Source organism: Periplaneta americana, chromosome 8 (genome assembly GCF_040183065.1).
Source record: "Periplaneta americana isolate PAMFEO1 chromosome 8, P.americana_PAMFEO1_priV1, whole genome shotgun sequence".
Lineage (NCBI taxonomy): Eukaryota > Metazoa > Arthropoda > Insecta > Blattodea > Blattidae > Periplaneta > Periplaneta americana.
Window position 1 is genome coordinate 168989783 of NC_091124.1, and position 15821 is coordinate 169005603.

General features: G+C 34.3%; 1 protein-coding gene across 1 annotated transcript in view; it reads left to right on the forward strand.

Moving 5' to 3' along the window:
* Window positions 1–15821, forward strand: part of LOC138705234 (eukaryotic translation initiation factor 4 gamma 3-like) — a 124001-nt gene that overhangs the window by 85889 nt on the left and 22291 nt on the right. The window contains exons 12-16 of the mRNA XM_069834050.1: window positions 2507–2586; window positions 4840–4949; window positions 7229–7324; window positions 12813–12965; window positions 13420–13498. Coding sequence (XP_069690151.1) covers window positions 2507–2586; window positions 4840–4949; window positions 7229–7324; window positions 12813–12965; window positions 13420–13498 — 518 coding nt within the window. The remainder of the gene's footprint in view (window positions 1–2506; window positions 2587–4839; window positions 4950–7228; window positions 7325–12812; window positions 12966–13419; window positions 13499–15821) is intronic.

A 15821-nucleotide genomic window follows, 5' to 3' on the forward strand; every position in this document is an offset into this window, starting at 1 on the left:
TTCATCCTTGAATGTACTATGACCATGATTAGAAGACGTTGTTAAAGACGGTGGAACACTCCGACCAACACAATGATAATGGCAGTCCGCCACTGCTCTTGGTTTGCACATAAACATTGAGTACAGTACAGGTGGGGATGGGTGAGGCGGAGCAGGCTCATTACGTACTGGCTTTGGTTCCGTTCAGGGGCTTACTCGCTAGTAGGCTTTTGGAGACGTCTGCATTAACCCATTAGCATCGAAATTATTATTATTTTTTTTAATTTTAATTTTGGTTACTTTATTTCTCGACTAGAAGATGCCCAGAAGTAAGAAAAACAGTAATTATTTTCTCATGTATACTTTGTGAGAATTTTGCCATTGCCATATGGCAACACTAGGCGTCTAATGATCTCTTTTTAGCAGTTCTTTATTATGAACTTAGTAATGGTTTGTAAGCTTATAATGGTTCTAAACAAATAGATATAACTTAAAAGTATAATAAATTATGAAGCCATAACATACATTTATTTTAAAGTCATTATAGATTATACATTTATAGTAATGCTAAGAATATAACATCAGAATCAAATTAACGGGAATGGAATAGAATGGAACAGTCAATGCACAGATCAACATTGTATTTTGAACATTGTGTTCTCACAATCGACTTACATGTATTCCAAGCACATCTTCTCTTTTTTTTTTGCTCTTCTCTGTGTTGCACAAGATGATCCAGTCGATTGTTCCTGATAGAATCAGATACCGACTGTCTGGTAATAATGCTGGCAAAGCACCTGGTCTTCCAGCTGACTTTGGTAGTACCTGATATCTCCGCAGACACACATTAGCCACTTCTCTTCTGAAGTCCAGTTTGGAAATTGTATGATTGTGTGTTTTATTATACAAGATCCAACTGTTCTGCATGGCAACATCGAATAAACCAGGTGGCCAATGGCAGTACCATTTTGTTCCCCGAATGCCAATACAGTAGCAACTCAAATTCTGATCCATCTGATCGATGCCACCCACATACGAATTGTCTTCGAAATCAATTTTGGTGTTGGAACCATTACATTACGCCTTTGTTTTTGCGAAAACCTTTTCATTTACGTAATTTCTTGGGTGCCACAAGAGGTGGATATCATAGTAACGACATTGTAATCCATCCATTGCACATACAGATATCCGTTGTTCATTTCCCTGGTGGTCTCGAAATATCCTCGCTCTCTCTTCGAAAAATATTGAGTCACTGACATTGTAATCGATACCAATTCCCTCATTATTCAGAAGACTTATTTCTGCATTAGCCCATAACTGCCTGGATGACAGATTGTCGACTACTCTGCGGAAATAGAATTCAATATTGGAAAAATCAGCATGAGCCTAAATTTTATGGGATAAATTCTGTGGTGTTCAGATAAAGGGGTATAAGTCATTTTTTTGTCCAGGTGGAATTTTGTCCCCAGATGAACACACAAATTAAATTATACAAGTGGGTGTGCAGAATCAAAGAATACTAGCAGTTGATGTGTTTTATTTGTGTAGAAAATTATTTGTAGTAAGGGTTCCAAGTTTAATTTTCATTTATTTCCGAACTCATTTTTATGACTTATCTCCCATTACCCAAACACCACAGAATTATTCTCCATTCAAATTGTAACTTACCCTCCCCTTCTTCGTTTCCTGAATCCTGGTCTGTATCTACATTTGGTTCTGAAGGCTCAATAAATATGTATGTATTTATTTATTCACACTGCAAATGGGTATATACCCGGTGGCAGTGGTAACTAATTACACTCAATAATGACAATTAATAATAAACACGACTAATAAAAAACAATAATTAATAATAATAATAATAATAATAATAATAATAGTAATAATAAAATAATAATAATAACAAGGAGCATCCTAAATTAAATGAAGCATGGTCACTTGAAATAATGTCGATATCCCTATCAGTGTTGACATTATGCACAGTATAATGTCCATTGCTTAGCGAGAGAGAAGCCTTTTCTAAAATGGAAAATATTGTATGTTGTAAATAATATCTAAATCAGGCTATACTGGTGCCTAGCATTGCCATAACGCTGAAGTAGAAAAGGGCTTAGCTGAACCACTTTCGGTTAGAATTTTTATAATATATAATAAACATATTTAGTAAAGTATATATAACACAAATAAATAGAAAAGAGAAAAGGAAAACATAATAACAATGTATTTATTCAAATTCTACGTCCATTTCTTCGTAACTTGACACAGCACCAACAACCAACAATGAACACGCTAGCACTATGAACAACAGGATGAAATTGACATCACTGTAGCCTTCTACACATGTCCACGCATCGAATAAAACACTTCTCACTTTTGTATCTTGTAGTCTGATTCTTAGCGGGCTATTTCAAATTAAAAGAATTTGTGGCGCTAATGGGTTAACTTCAGTTTGTCTTATTCGAATTTGTAATAATATTTCTGTGTAACTGTGTATTGTTAATAAGTGTGGATTTTTAATTTGTTTCAGGTTAAATGAATTTATAGAATGTGCGGATGACATAGCTATAGATGTTCCAAAATTCTGGCCATATTTAGCCGAAGCAATAGGTGTGTATTGATTGCCTATTAAATTTTATATACTTCTCTATTTCTGTTCTGTGTTGAATAATTTTGAAATTGAATTATTTTTTCTATAGGCTGTACCAATAAAGCAGATCACCTTCCATTTTCATCTTCACTAATATTTATAGATTATTATTTGTATTTTTATCATAGATGTTATTGTATCATAATTTTTTGTACAGTATGTTGTATATCTTATATATTATATATGAAGTACTCTTCATCTGGTTGAAGTTAGCATACATGTTAAGTTTCAGAATGGAAATAACTTACAATCTAGGTGGTAGCCGGAAAAAGGGCCCATAAGCAAAAGTCATGTTTTGCGAAAACAAAAATTGAAAGATTTATTTTTATTTAATTGCGATTTGAATGCACTTTTATCAAAATAACAATTTGCATACTGTTGCAATAATATTTGTCTACAAGTTTTTGTTAAATAATGCTTTCTGACTTTAATAGTGTTATAAATAAATATATATATATATATATATATACAGTCACAAGAGGTGTGTCGTGAAAAACAAGTCATATATGAGCCTTGTTGTCAGCATCTTGGAGCACAATACCACATCACACATTGGACAGTTTTTGGGCTCATGTTCGGTGCCTGTGGCACGATCCCACGAGAAACTTTAAATCAACTTAAACAATTTAAAATTTCTGATGCAATGATTGATGTCATAGGATCTCATGTGTTAAAATCATCCTTAGCTATAATTAGTAATCATTTGTACCCAACAAACTTTTATTGTAAATGATTTCCTATGTTTTCATATCATTTATCTTAATGTTTTCTTTTTCCTTTCAAATTGTCACACAATTGGTTTTCATGATTATTCTTTATGAATTGATTAGTAGGCCGATCTATTCGAACCCTTATTTAGGGAAGCTTTTTTATTAAAAAATTAGTATACATATATATATATATATATATATTTTTTTTTTTTCATTAGCGCATTTTATAGGCCCTTTTTTCAGAAAACAAGTTTATTTTATCAAAATATTTTAGCACAAATTGAACATCAGTATTGAACAGCGCACATTAAAAAGGTTTACAAGTTCAAAATAATTTTAATAAAATTATTTTTCTTATATATATCTCATAGTTACGTCATAAATTGTACCGAAAACATAAAAATCAACAATATCTGTTGGGTATAGAATACAGATTACCGGTACAGGTTATTTACTATTAATCTAGAATGGATTTACTGTACACTCACTTCGAAGTTTATCTTCAGAGTGCAGTTTACACTTTAGTGCACATCCTGGATGGACTCACACTCACTTTGAGGATCATTTTCACTGATGTTTGCCGAGTTCCACAACTATGCAAGGGTGCATGGGTTCATTCAATTAGCTATCCTGCCCTCTGTTTACAAGATATTGAATAGAAACTACGTAAGCAAGTAGATTTTAAAACGTAGAATCGAATTAAACATTCTCCCGAAAAAAGGGCCTATAGACGCATGGGCCCATGTTCAATTATTAGTAATTAAGAGTTACATCATCGTTTTGTATACTGGTTGTATTATAAAGAGTTAATTTCCACTTTGACAACTTTATTCCCACTTTGACAACTTTACTAATGAGTCTAAATTTTGTGAGTACAATTACGTGCGTAACGAAAAGTTCAGAATATGACTTTAAGAAGTGTGCTTTTGATGAAAGTAATTGTGTGAATTGTGCTCATATACTCAACTACTCGCAATTCTTCCATAGGTGTATTTGTTTCAGATTACCTATTCTGTAATAGAACGTGTTAGAAGGTTAGTTGATTTTTAAGATACCAGTTTTTAGTTCATGAAGCTTAGAGTGTATATGTAACAATAGAGCACTGTATTTCCTATAGGTTTCATTTAATAAAATACTGACAATATAATATTGTATGTTTATTTACACAAAAATGGGAGTGCGAATATTGTCATAGGTTAAAAGGAAAGATTTAAAAGTGATAGTCCAACAGACACAGCTTTTTGACACGAATATAGAAAAGTTTATCATTGTGGACAATGTAAAGAATTACATCTGATAATCGTATTACAGATTCTGAGAGTATTAATATTTAGTTTTTATTTATCCTTGAGATGTGCAAGTGATGACATTTCTAATACCATATTACTCTGTGATGGAATTTATAAGCTCAACAGGGCTGATGCATTTCTCTGTATACCAGTATAAGTCTTTTTGCTTTTGATATGTTGAAGAAAATTCTAAAATCATATGTGATTTTTACAGTTCCAATGTTATTGTCTGAGGCCATGTCATTTGCCAACCTCCGTGAAGTTGTTCAGCCATCTCATGGCAAATTAATTCTAGAGATTTTGCAGCTCCTAGTCAAGGATAAGGTGAGTGGATATGTGTTTGTAACATCATTCGTATTTGTTCCTCTCACTTTGGAATGGACATTTGTGCACAAAATCAGAATTTCGTAGTGGATTAATTCATCTACTGGTCACAATCAATTAGTTTTCAGCATAAACTTACGTTGTCATTAAATATAGATAAATGTAACAATAATAATATAATTAATATAATATGTTTTCCTGACTTTTAGTTACCCAGATAATTCCAGAATGTAAAGCTTGTTTACTCTTGCTGCAAAAGCATGCTGAAATAGAAATATAGTTATGGGTTACCATTATCTTGCACAAAGGGGCTGAATTCATATTCATCTTCTTACTGTTCAAAGTTATCAGTAGGGCTAGGATTTTGATGACCTATAAATCATGAAAGAATGTCCAAAAAACAATGCATCTATGACCTAAAAATCTAAAAAAAAATGCCTTTAAAAATGCCCTAAAAATTGATCTCACATTAATTGGCTTAGTAGGAAAAGAGGTTTTGTACTAGTTATTTAGACCAGTAATTAAATTATATTCTAGTACTAACATTTAAGTTTATTTAATTTTACACAGTTTTTTCTAAGTAGTACACTTTAATTAATTATTTTACCTGATGTAGTTTCCATGTAGTCCACCACAAGGCCACTCTTACCCAGAACTCGCAAGTATAGAGGAGTCTATATGGAACGGGTGGTTTGACTGATCTATTACATGGAGTGTACTATGTTAAAATGGCAATATTTGTGTAGAAAAACGATTAAAATATTATACAAAATAATGGGTATTAATGGACAAAATATGTAGAGAAAATATCAAAGGAAATAAATATTATTTTACATTAATAATGGGAATTTATGGCCAAAATTAAATGAAAATACCTAAAAAAAGACCGAATAAAACAAAATTGCTCTTGTGATTTGAAACAGGCAAAAAATGCAAAAAAATTTCCTAACAAATGTGTCTTAAAACGCTCAGTTTATCACATAACATATAAATACTAAAGCAACTATGTTTCTGGCTTACTAGGAAAAAGATGCAATTTCATCAAAATCCTAGCCCTAGTTATCACGAAACTACAGTTTGAAGAAATACATCAAATTCTGTTTTTCCCCTAATGTATGTAGTTCTGACAGTACGGAATTTTCACTATTGCAGATACCACAGCTCTTGTATTTGATTTTATTTGACATTAGACTAAAATTTCTAATTTGATTATCTGGTTGGTATGTGTCTAATGTTTTCCCGTTGGATATCATACTATTTGAAGTCGAAATTCCAATCATGTATGGATGGTTGGCTGTACAGTCTTGCTGAGTGAGAAATCTGATTTCTAATATTTGAGGAGAAAAATTCGCTCCGGCGCCGGGGATCGAACCCGGGTCCTTGGTTCTACGTACCAAGCGCTCTGACCACTGAGCTACGCTGAATTCAATCCACAGCACCGGACCGAACCTTCCTCCTTGAATGTTTCCCTTTCGGCCTGACTCCAAGTTAGGCATGTATGTTGACGTATATGTCCAATGTCAACTGCCATTATATTAGGAGCGCACTCAGTTGAGTGACTTGTTTGGCCGGGATTCAGCGAATTTTTCTCCTCAAATATTAATTGTCAATTTGCATATTTCTCTACAGACTACTGTGCACTTAACTGCTGAATCCCGGCCAAACAAGTCACTCAACTGAGTGCGCTCCTAATATAATGGCAGTTGACATTGGACATATACGTCAACATATATGCCTAACTTGGAGTCAGGCCAAAAGGGAAACATTCAAGGAGGAAGGTTCGGTCCGGTGCTGTGGATTGAATTCGGTGTAGCTCAGTGGTCAGAGCGCTTGGTACGTAGAACCAAGGACCCGGGTTTGATCCCCGGAGCGAATTTTTCTCCTCAAATATTAATTGTCAATATTACAGATATTATTCTGTAGGAGAAATTAATTAAAAAATATCTTCAATAATCTGATTTCTGCCACAATAGATTATGATTCGATCACTGATGAGTATTCCTGTAATTTACCACAAGCAGATTCTTTGATAATAGATCCATATTACTAAATGTGGTAGATACGAGTAAAGTTCATGGTATAAGTTAATTTTCTTTCAAAGGAAGTCGATCACAAATGTAATTTTTAGTAATGCCCCAATGGACTGAAATCTATTGGAATACAGTGGTTGTCTAGAGCTTCTAAAGTTCAAGTTGTGTGATGTGGAAGGGACTGAGACAGAACATTGTTCGTGACTCCTTGTGTTAGTTGTATGCAATATATGCATAATTTAATTTTAGGGACCACGCTGGATCCAAGAAAAATGGGATGCAGCTGGCCTCAAGTGGACAGATTTCCTTCCTGCAGATCAGGTTGACGATTTTATTAAACAGAACGTGAGTACCATATATTTTTTTTCTGTTCTTCAACATTAATTAAAATGTATTCTGTACAGATACGGAAATATAATTTGAAGCACCTTTATTATATAAGTTTTGCTTACAACACACTGCACATGTGCAGTAAATGCCCCTGTATATATGCTACTTGTGGACAGTTGTGCGAAATTGTTGCCTACATACAGATGGACTCCCATCAAGACTTGCTCCAAATTTTAATTCCGTATCTGTATATACACTTAATCTTTATATTGATCTAAACATTCTTAAATGGCGTTTGGATTAGGAGTACATATGTCAGAATCAAGTTCAAGTATATAGTTTGTACATCTTATATTTTCAATTCTGAAAATGAGTACTACTAAAGGTGTGAGATATTGATCGTTTACTTGTAGCAAAAAACTTGAAATTATTTTTGATGCAGAGGAACATGGAAATCTTGATGTGTGCTATTAATATTGCAGGATATCGTGTAAATGGTCGTTTAAGTAAGACATTGACATTCTGCAGTGCATGCACAGGATGGGTTTGAAGTGCATACTGTTTCAGGATAAAATTTATTTATTAATTGTTAACTGACTTGTTTTTATGCTTAATTGTTGTTGTTGTTTTCCAATGCCAGGTGTTTGACAATAAAGTCATTTGACCTCTTGCACTCCAATATTTTTCAAAGATATCATGGCCAGCCACTGAAGCACAGATTTTGAGGTGTCCCGAATCCATTTCTTGGTTTGAGTTGCACAATGGGCAGTTAGGGGACTGATATATTCCAATTCTATGCAGGTGTTTGGCCAAACAATCATGGCCTGTTGCCAATCTAAATGCAGCTACAGACGATTTTCGTGGTAAATCGGGAATTAACTGTGGATTATGATGCAGAGAGTTCCATTTTTTTCCTTGAGATTGTGTTATCAAATTTTGTTTGTTGAAGTCTAAGTATGTAGATTTAATAAATCTTATGCTTAATTGTTTTTTAATTTGTCGTTAATACATTTGTTGAAAGTTTTTTTCTTCTTCTTTCAAAAGTGGGGTGTGCAGCTTGTTCAGCAAATAGTGTGTGTGTATGTGTGTGTGCATGCATGCGCGTTTTTTTTTTTTTCATGCCAATTGCAGAAATTCTAACTTATTTATTTAACTCTTGTATAGATGTTGGGACTTTCCCTGAGTGTCTCAAATATGTTAAAGTTATACCAATATATAAAAAAGGATCTAGATCTGAATATAATAATTATCGCCCAATATCTATTATACCTGTCATACCTGTTTGAAGTAATTATTAATAAGCAATTGTTAGGTTTCTTTGAAAATAATAATTTGTTTTCCCAATGTCAGTATGGTTTTAGGGCTCGTAAGGGAACTTGTGATGCTGTTGTGAATTTTGTTAAACTATGCATTGAAAACATTGATGGTAAAATGCATGTTTTAAGTCGATTTTATGACATGTCAAAAGCATTTGACAGTATCTCTCATGAAATACTTTTAATGAAATTGAAGTTTTATGGTTTTAATGAATTAGCTTTAAAATTTTTTAAGAATTATTTAAACAATAGGCAACAGACGGTATATTTTAATAACAGTTTTTCTCAATACACAACTACTAATATTGGTGTACCGCAGGGTTCTATTTTAGGACCGATTTTATTCATTATTTATGTAAATGACTTACCCTATATAATTGATGGCAAATACATAAAGTCATATTTATGTGCGGATGATCTTGCTATAACAATTACTGGATATGATAGATTGAAAATTATTAATGATCTTGATGCAATCAACCGAAGAAGATTGGTGTTCAGCTAATTCTCTTTGCTTAAACAAAGAGAAGATACAGAACTTAGAGTTTTCCTTAAACAATAGAATCAATTGTAAAGAATCTGTCAAATTTTTAGGAGTGCATATACAATCTACACTTAAATGGGACTGTCATATTGACACACTATCTAAGAAACTCAACAAAGGTATTTTTATGTTAAGGAAATTAAAAACACATGTTAGTGTTGAAGTGCTAAAATCCGTATACTATGCTTATATCCATAGCCATCTGACGTATGGAATAATAGTTTGGGGTAATGATCCTAAAATAATAAAGTTATTGAAACTACAAAAGAGGGCAGTAAGAGTAATCTGTAATGTTGATAACCGTACACATTGTAAAGCTTTATTTCGGAGACTTGAAATTTTAACTGTACCATCTTTGTATATTTTAAGTTGTTTAATGTATGTACAAACAAATGTTAATAATTTTACTACAAATAGCTCAGTACATAGCTATTCTACAAGGCATAAAAATGATTTAAGAAAAGGACAATGTAACTACACTACTACTAATATCAGCTTTGTAGAGATTTGTAAAAAGTTATATAATGTTTTACCCGGCAATATTAGACATTTAAGCTTGAGGCTTTTTAAGAAAGAAATTAAAAACAAATTAAAAGACTTGTCATTATATAATATTGGTGAATATTTTAACTCTATATAGTTGTATAACTTTTAGGGAGAATTGTCCATATGATATTTTATAATGTAATTATTTCATTGTATGTAACTTATGAACTTATTGCTTACTTGTAAATCATGACATTTTCCTATGCTGCATTGTACAGTCTTTGGAATGAAATGTTTAAAATAAAAATAAAAAATAAAAAATAAAAATATCCTTTGAAGCTAGTGCTCCTTAAAAAATCACTTTACTATGATAGCCATCTGTTCTGTTCTATTAAATATTTTATATCATGGTGGTCTGCATTACTAAAAGGCTTATTGGGAAAGTATTCGACCTTTGGCTGGGAAAAATACACTCATTCGTTTGGACGTCTGAAACTCTAAATCTCCTTCACAGTAGTCTCCACATACTTGCCAGCTGGAAGCATTGTCATTGCTGGAAGCATTTCTGAAAGGCCTTCATATGAATGGGATGGAGTACAGTTGAGTCACTAATCGTCTGTAGCTACATTTAGGTTGGCAACAGGCCATGATTGTTTGGCCAAACACCTGCATAGAATTGGAATATATCAGTCCCCTAACTGCCAATTGTGCAACTCAAACCAAGAATTGGATTCGGAACACATCAAAATCTGTGCTTCAGTGGCTAACCATGATAATATCTTTGAAAAATATTGGAGTGCAAGAGGTCAAATAACTTTGTCAAACGTCTGGCATTAGAAAACAACAACAGTTGAGTCACTGCATTCTGCAGTAATATCTTTTCATGATTCAAATGGGGTCCATTTCAGTGACATTTTCAGCTTTGGATGCAGCCAGAAATGAGAATGTTCCATGTTGAGAGAATAGGGAGCCTGACGAAACTGAAGAATGTTGTGATTGGCCAAGAAAACTTAAATCATATGCGAATAATGTGTGAATGCGTTATCATGATGCAGTGCTGGCCACAGGTCTGGTTGTTTGTGCCACAGGGAATCACGAAGGTGATGGAGGAACTCTTTAGTGGTACTCTTGGGTTATATTTTGACCTTGTGATGCACACTCTTGATTCGCTACTCTACTGGAGTCTGAATGGCCAACATGAATTTCATTTTGCTGCATACCAGTCTTTTTTTTTCGCTCTGACGACTGTAGCTTTGTCTTCAGTGATCAGGCTTGCCATCTGTGCATTCCAGAATGTTCTGCAAGACTTCCAAATGGAGTTGCTTCTCCTCTGTTAGCAGTTTCAGTACAAACTTTACGGACACACTCTGCATGGCCAAATCCTCTCAAAATGGAATGTACCAAACCAATGCTTATTCTCACCTCATCCGCAAGTTCTTCAGCAGTGATACAATGGTCCTGCATGACCAAAGTCCGCATTTGGTCAATCACCTTGTCATTTTGGTTTGCTGGTGGACTACGAGATACTTTACCATTACTTTCTTTGTGTGATGCTTATAGCACCATCGCCAAAAGCCAGCTGAATCTTCTGAATAGTTTCTACTTACTGCTGCTCAAGCTTTAACATTTCACAGCAAGTAAAAATCCAACAGGTCTTCATTACACACGCTTACTCACAGGCTGGCTTTTGATGACTAACTCTTTAGGTGGAAAAAAATTCAGACATGCCCATACAGGTACCATACACCTCTCACACCAGAGTTCACCTATACTTAATTTGTTGTTATTGTTTTCTAATGCCAGGTGTTTGACAATAAAGTCATTTGACCTCTTGCACTCCAATATTTTTCAAAAATGGTCAGCCACTGAAGCACAGATTTTGAGGTGTTCCGAATCCATTTCTTGGTTTGAGTTGCACAATGGGCAGTTAGGGGACTATACTTAATTTGTTTTTGCAGGAAAAAACAAGGTTGAGTGTTTTTAGTGTACTTCTATTATATTAGTCATGATTATGGTATTTGATGAACATGATTAATATGAAGGCTGTTTCGGATTAGTATGGAGTTCAGTCACCACAAAAAAAAAAAAAAAAGATTTCATCCTTCATTATACTTAAAATTACTGTTGTCTTAAATGAGGTTACTTTTGACAAAGTGTCAAGGTTCCGATATCTCGGCCCGATAGTCACCGAGGATAACAACATATTAACTGAGATCAAGGATAAAATAGCCATTGGCAATCGATGCCTCAGAGCATTAGATAAAATTATAAGAACCAGATATATCTAAAAAAAAAATGAAGGTGAGGATTTATAAAACAATTATTAAACCTACGGTGACTTTTGGAAGCGAAACCTGGACTCTACCTGAACGAGCAATAACCATCTTAAATACGTGGGAAAGGAAAATTTTAAGAAAAATTTATGGCCCTATTTATGATAAGGGAGTGTGGAGAATTAGGACCAATTCTGAACTACAAAAATTATATAAAGATCCAAGTATTGTCACTGATATAAAAATTAGACGGCTGGAGTGGCTGGGCCACATTATCAGAATGGACAATAATAATATTCCTAAAAGATTACTAGATGCCACGCTAAGTGGTAAAAGAAGAGCAGGAAGACCTAAACTACGATGGTTGGATGATGTTCAGGATGATCTAGTTAAAGCAGGAATTAAGAGATGGAGACGGAGAGCCCTAGATAGGGAAGATTGGGCGGCAATTCTTAAGGAGGTCAAGGCTAAACTAAAAGGGCTGTATGACCACAGATGATGATGATGATGACACTTAAAATTATTACAACTGAAATGCGAATGAGTAGTTGGCCTTAATTTTGTAGCATAACAGTGATGTCATGTTATGTTTTATTTAACAACGCTCGCAACTGCAGAGGTTATATCAGCGTCGCCGGATGTGCCGGAATTTTGGCCCGTAGGAGTTCTTTTACATGCCAGTAAATCTACTGACATGAGCCTGTCGCATTTAAGCACACTTAAATACCATCGACCTGGCCCGGGATCAAACCCGCAACCTTGGGCATAGAAGGCCAGCACTATACCAACTCGCCAACCAGGTCGACAGCATAACAGTGATAATTTTGTGTCTTATACATTGCGAATTTGTGCAGTTGTCACAATGTGTCTGTTTTCTGTTACAGAATTTGGAATACACTGTGGGCGATGCAGTCCCAAATCCACATTCTTCCAGTGCTGCAATCAATTGGGACCATGTCCAACAGAAACTTGAGCAGTTCGTAAAACCTAAGCAGGCTTCCCCTCCTTCCTTTGATCAAATCTGTGATTGGATAGGTGTAAGTACTTAAATGGATTTTGTCAATTCAGCTATTTTTTTGGAGGGGGTGGGAGGAGTACAGCAATAAAATATGTCTTTCCGGTACATTCCCTAGTCATGATAGATGGTGTTGTAAATATTGTATATATTTTGAAAATCTTATATACAACTTCATTGTTATTGTAGAGGTCCAGAGAAATGTTTTTGTCGGTCTTTTCTGACCAAGAGGAAAAATTTGAGTGTTTATGTCTTACGAAAAGTGAATTTTTTTTGTGTTTCTCAGCTTTTAGGAAATACAGATAGTAATTTTCTTTGGAATTATAGAACTAGGAACTTACGTTAAAATGCTAAAAAAGAATTAATTTACGAAATGTTGCTGGAGTTTCAAAGAATCTTTCATTATGTAGGTAACTATGGACATTGTATGAAAGTTGCCCATTGTTCAATGTTGAGTTGTAATAAATTTATTGCAGGCAAATGTAGGCAACCAAGTTAAGGAGCCTAAATTTATTCGTGCCTTGATGACTGCAATCTGCCGGAGTGCAATTGAAAGTAAGTATGTGGAAATGTCTTGATTAAAATAATGAATGATACAGTGAGCTTTTAACTGAGCTAAGTTCTGTTGACATTGGCGCAATGGATGACACTCGCTGCAAACTAGTTAGCAAAAATTACTTCTTTTATATTAGGCCTCCATATCAATATCATTGAATATTCTATACAAAATAATATGTTCAGCTCATCATTTTCTTTGTCATAAATTCAGGGTATTCACTACTTACCTAGCTTCTATGGAATAAACGCCACTGCTAGGCTCCATTATTGTGGAGAAGTAATGCAAAGATTAATGGCTTGAAGACTCTAAAGATTGAGGCGTATAAAACCTCTCTAAATACACTACCGGGATGTTACTTGCCAGATGGAGTTGGTGCATCGGGTAATTGGGATGTGCGCAGTGGAAGACTTACAGAATAAGTAGTGTGAATTTATAATAACAAATATAATTAACAAATAATAAATAAGTACATAAATGATTCGATGAAACAAACATGAAAGTATGAAGTTAAATGAAAAGAAATGATGCACTAAATTGATCTCAAATACGACAATAAATAAGTTGCAGAACCTTCGACACTTTGAACAATATGGGCCAATATACTTCCAAAGTCATAACTTAATCTAATTGACAAATTCCAAAATAGTAGGTTCATGACCTATAAAAATATTTACCTGCTGGAACATTCTCACAACATCTCAAACAACATATGAAAGTTTAACATCAATTTCCAGCAGTTCCCACTAACACCTACTAAATGCCCAATTAGATTTCAATAATTCCCATAAAAATGCAACTAATAGGCTCAGGATATTGACTCGATACATTACAGAGAAATAATGCAAAGTGAAACAGTCACACACCTGATCAAAATGCACATACTTAGTTAAAACTTGATTCTTAATTACGATCTCTAGATATTATAAATCTCTGTACTATGACAATGAACATAATGCCCGAGAGAGAGAGAGAGAGAGAGAAAGAAGTATATGTAAAACAACAATGCCGCCAAATTCACGTGCCCGCTTAAATAAGAAACTAGGATTGAATACACTCTGACTTATAAGTCGAATAATCTAGAAGGTTAATAATCAATTTGGAATAGAAAGTAGAACAATCGAGAAAGCAATTTAACATACGAGTTCATTACAGACTTTAGCACGATATAATCAATAACTATCATCCACAATTCCGCCAGGCTATCTTGGAAATTAAATACGACGTAAGAACACAATATCTGCGTATCATAATACCCACGCAAAATCAAATCACGAAACCACTTCACTTTCTCTAACATACTATGCACCAATATGACGTAACTTGCCACGACTAGAAACCTCACACAATCTGATACACGAAGCAAGACATTCCCACTAGCGAATACTCTCATAAACAATTCAGCAAATATATCGTAATCAAGTGTAACAGATACCAAACAAGTTCGTACTGTAAATTAACTACTCCATGATACATTCAATACAACCTTATATATGTCGACTGAATATGTGAATGAATTTAACTGTAAAACATAGAATCCTCAAGGATTAACTGGTCAACGTAGACTTCCTGAGTGTACTTAACTGGTCGACGTATGATTCCCGAGTGAAAGGCTTTGCTACTGAAGGTAAAAGGAAACCTCGGTTCTCTCTCTCTCTCTCATTTGTTTCAAAATCCTAGCCGGACAATAGGAATTTAGGTAACAAAATGAAGGGGAAAAGATGGCGCTATGGGCGATATGCTAGTGATGCGAACTCTGTCGGTGACGTGGTTGACGAGATGATCCACCGATGCATCGAGCTCGGCTCTAGATGGAGATTGAAATGAATGTGGTGGAAAGTTTTCACACTCCATCTGGCCATAATTCGTTAAGGCTATCATAACATTATTAATTGCAGATGCTCTGAAGTCTTTCCAGAATCACAATAGAAAGTTTTCGTACCTCACCTGTCCACAATTCATTAATGCTATTGTAATGTCATTAATCGCAGAGCCAATCACAATCGAGAACTATGCTATTGTAATAAGTGGAGCGGCTATTCTAAAGCAGATGTGAACCTCAGTGTTGTGGTGAATGAGTTTCGTTTGAGATTTAAGTAATATTACCCGCAATATTTGCTTTCTGAGGGAGGTATTAACTGCTATTCCTATGAAGACAGCTCAAAATGGACACTAATGCAACAAAATGTACTAGAAGATACACAAAATTCAGTGAGAACTGTGAAAGAGCATGTCCAATATCTGCTTCAGTTATGGAAAAAGGACGATAGAGCAAATATTTACAAGTATGCAGAACTCATATGTATATTTTTAAGTTTATTA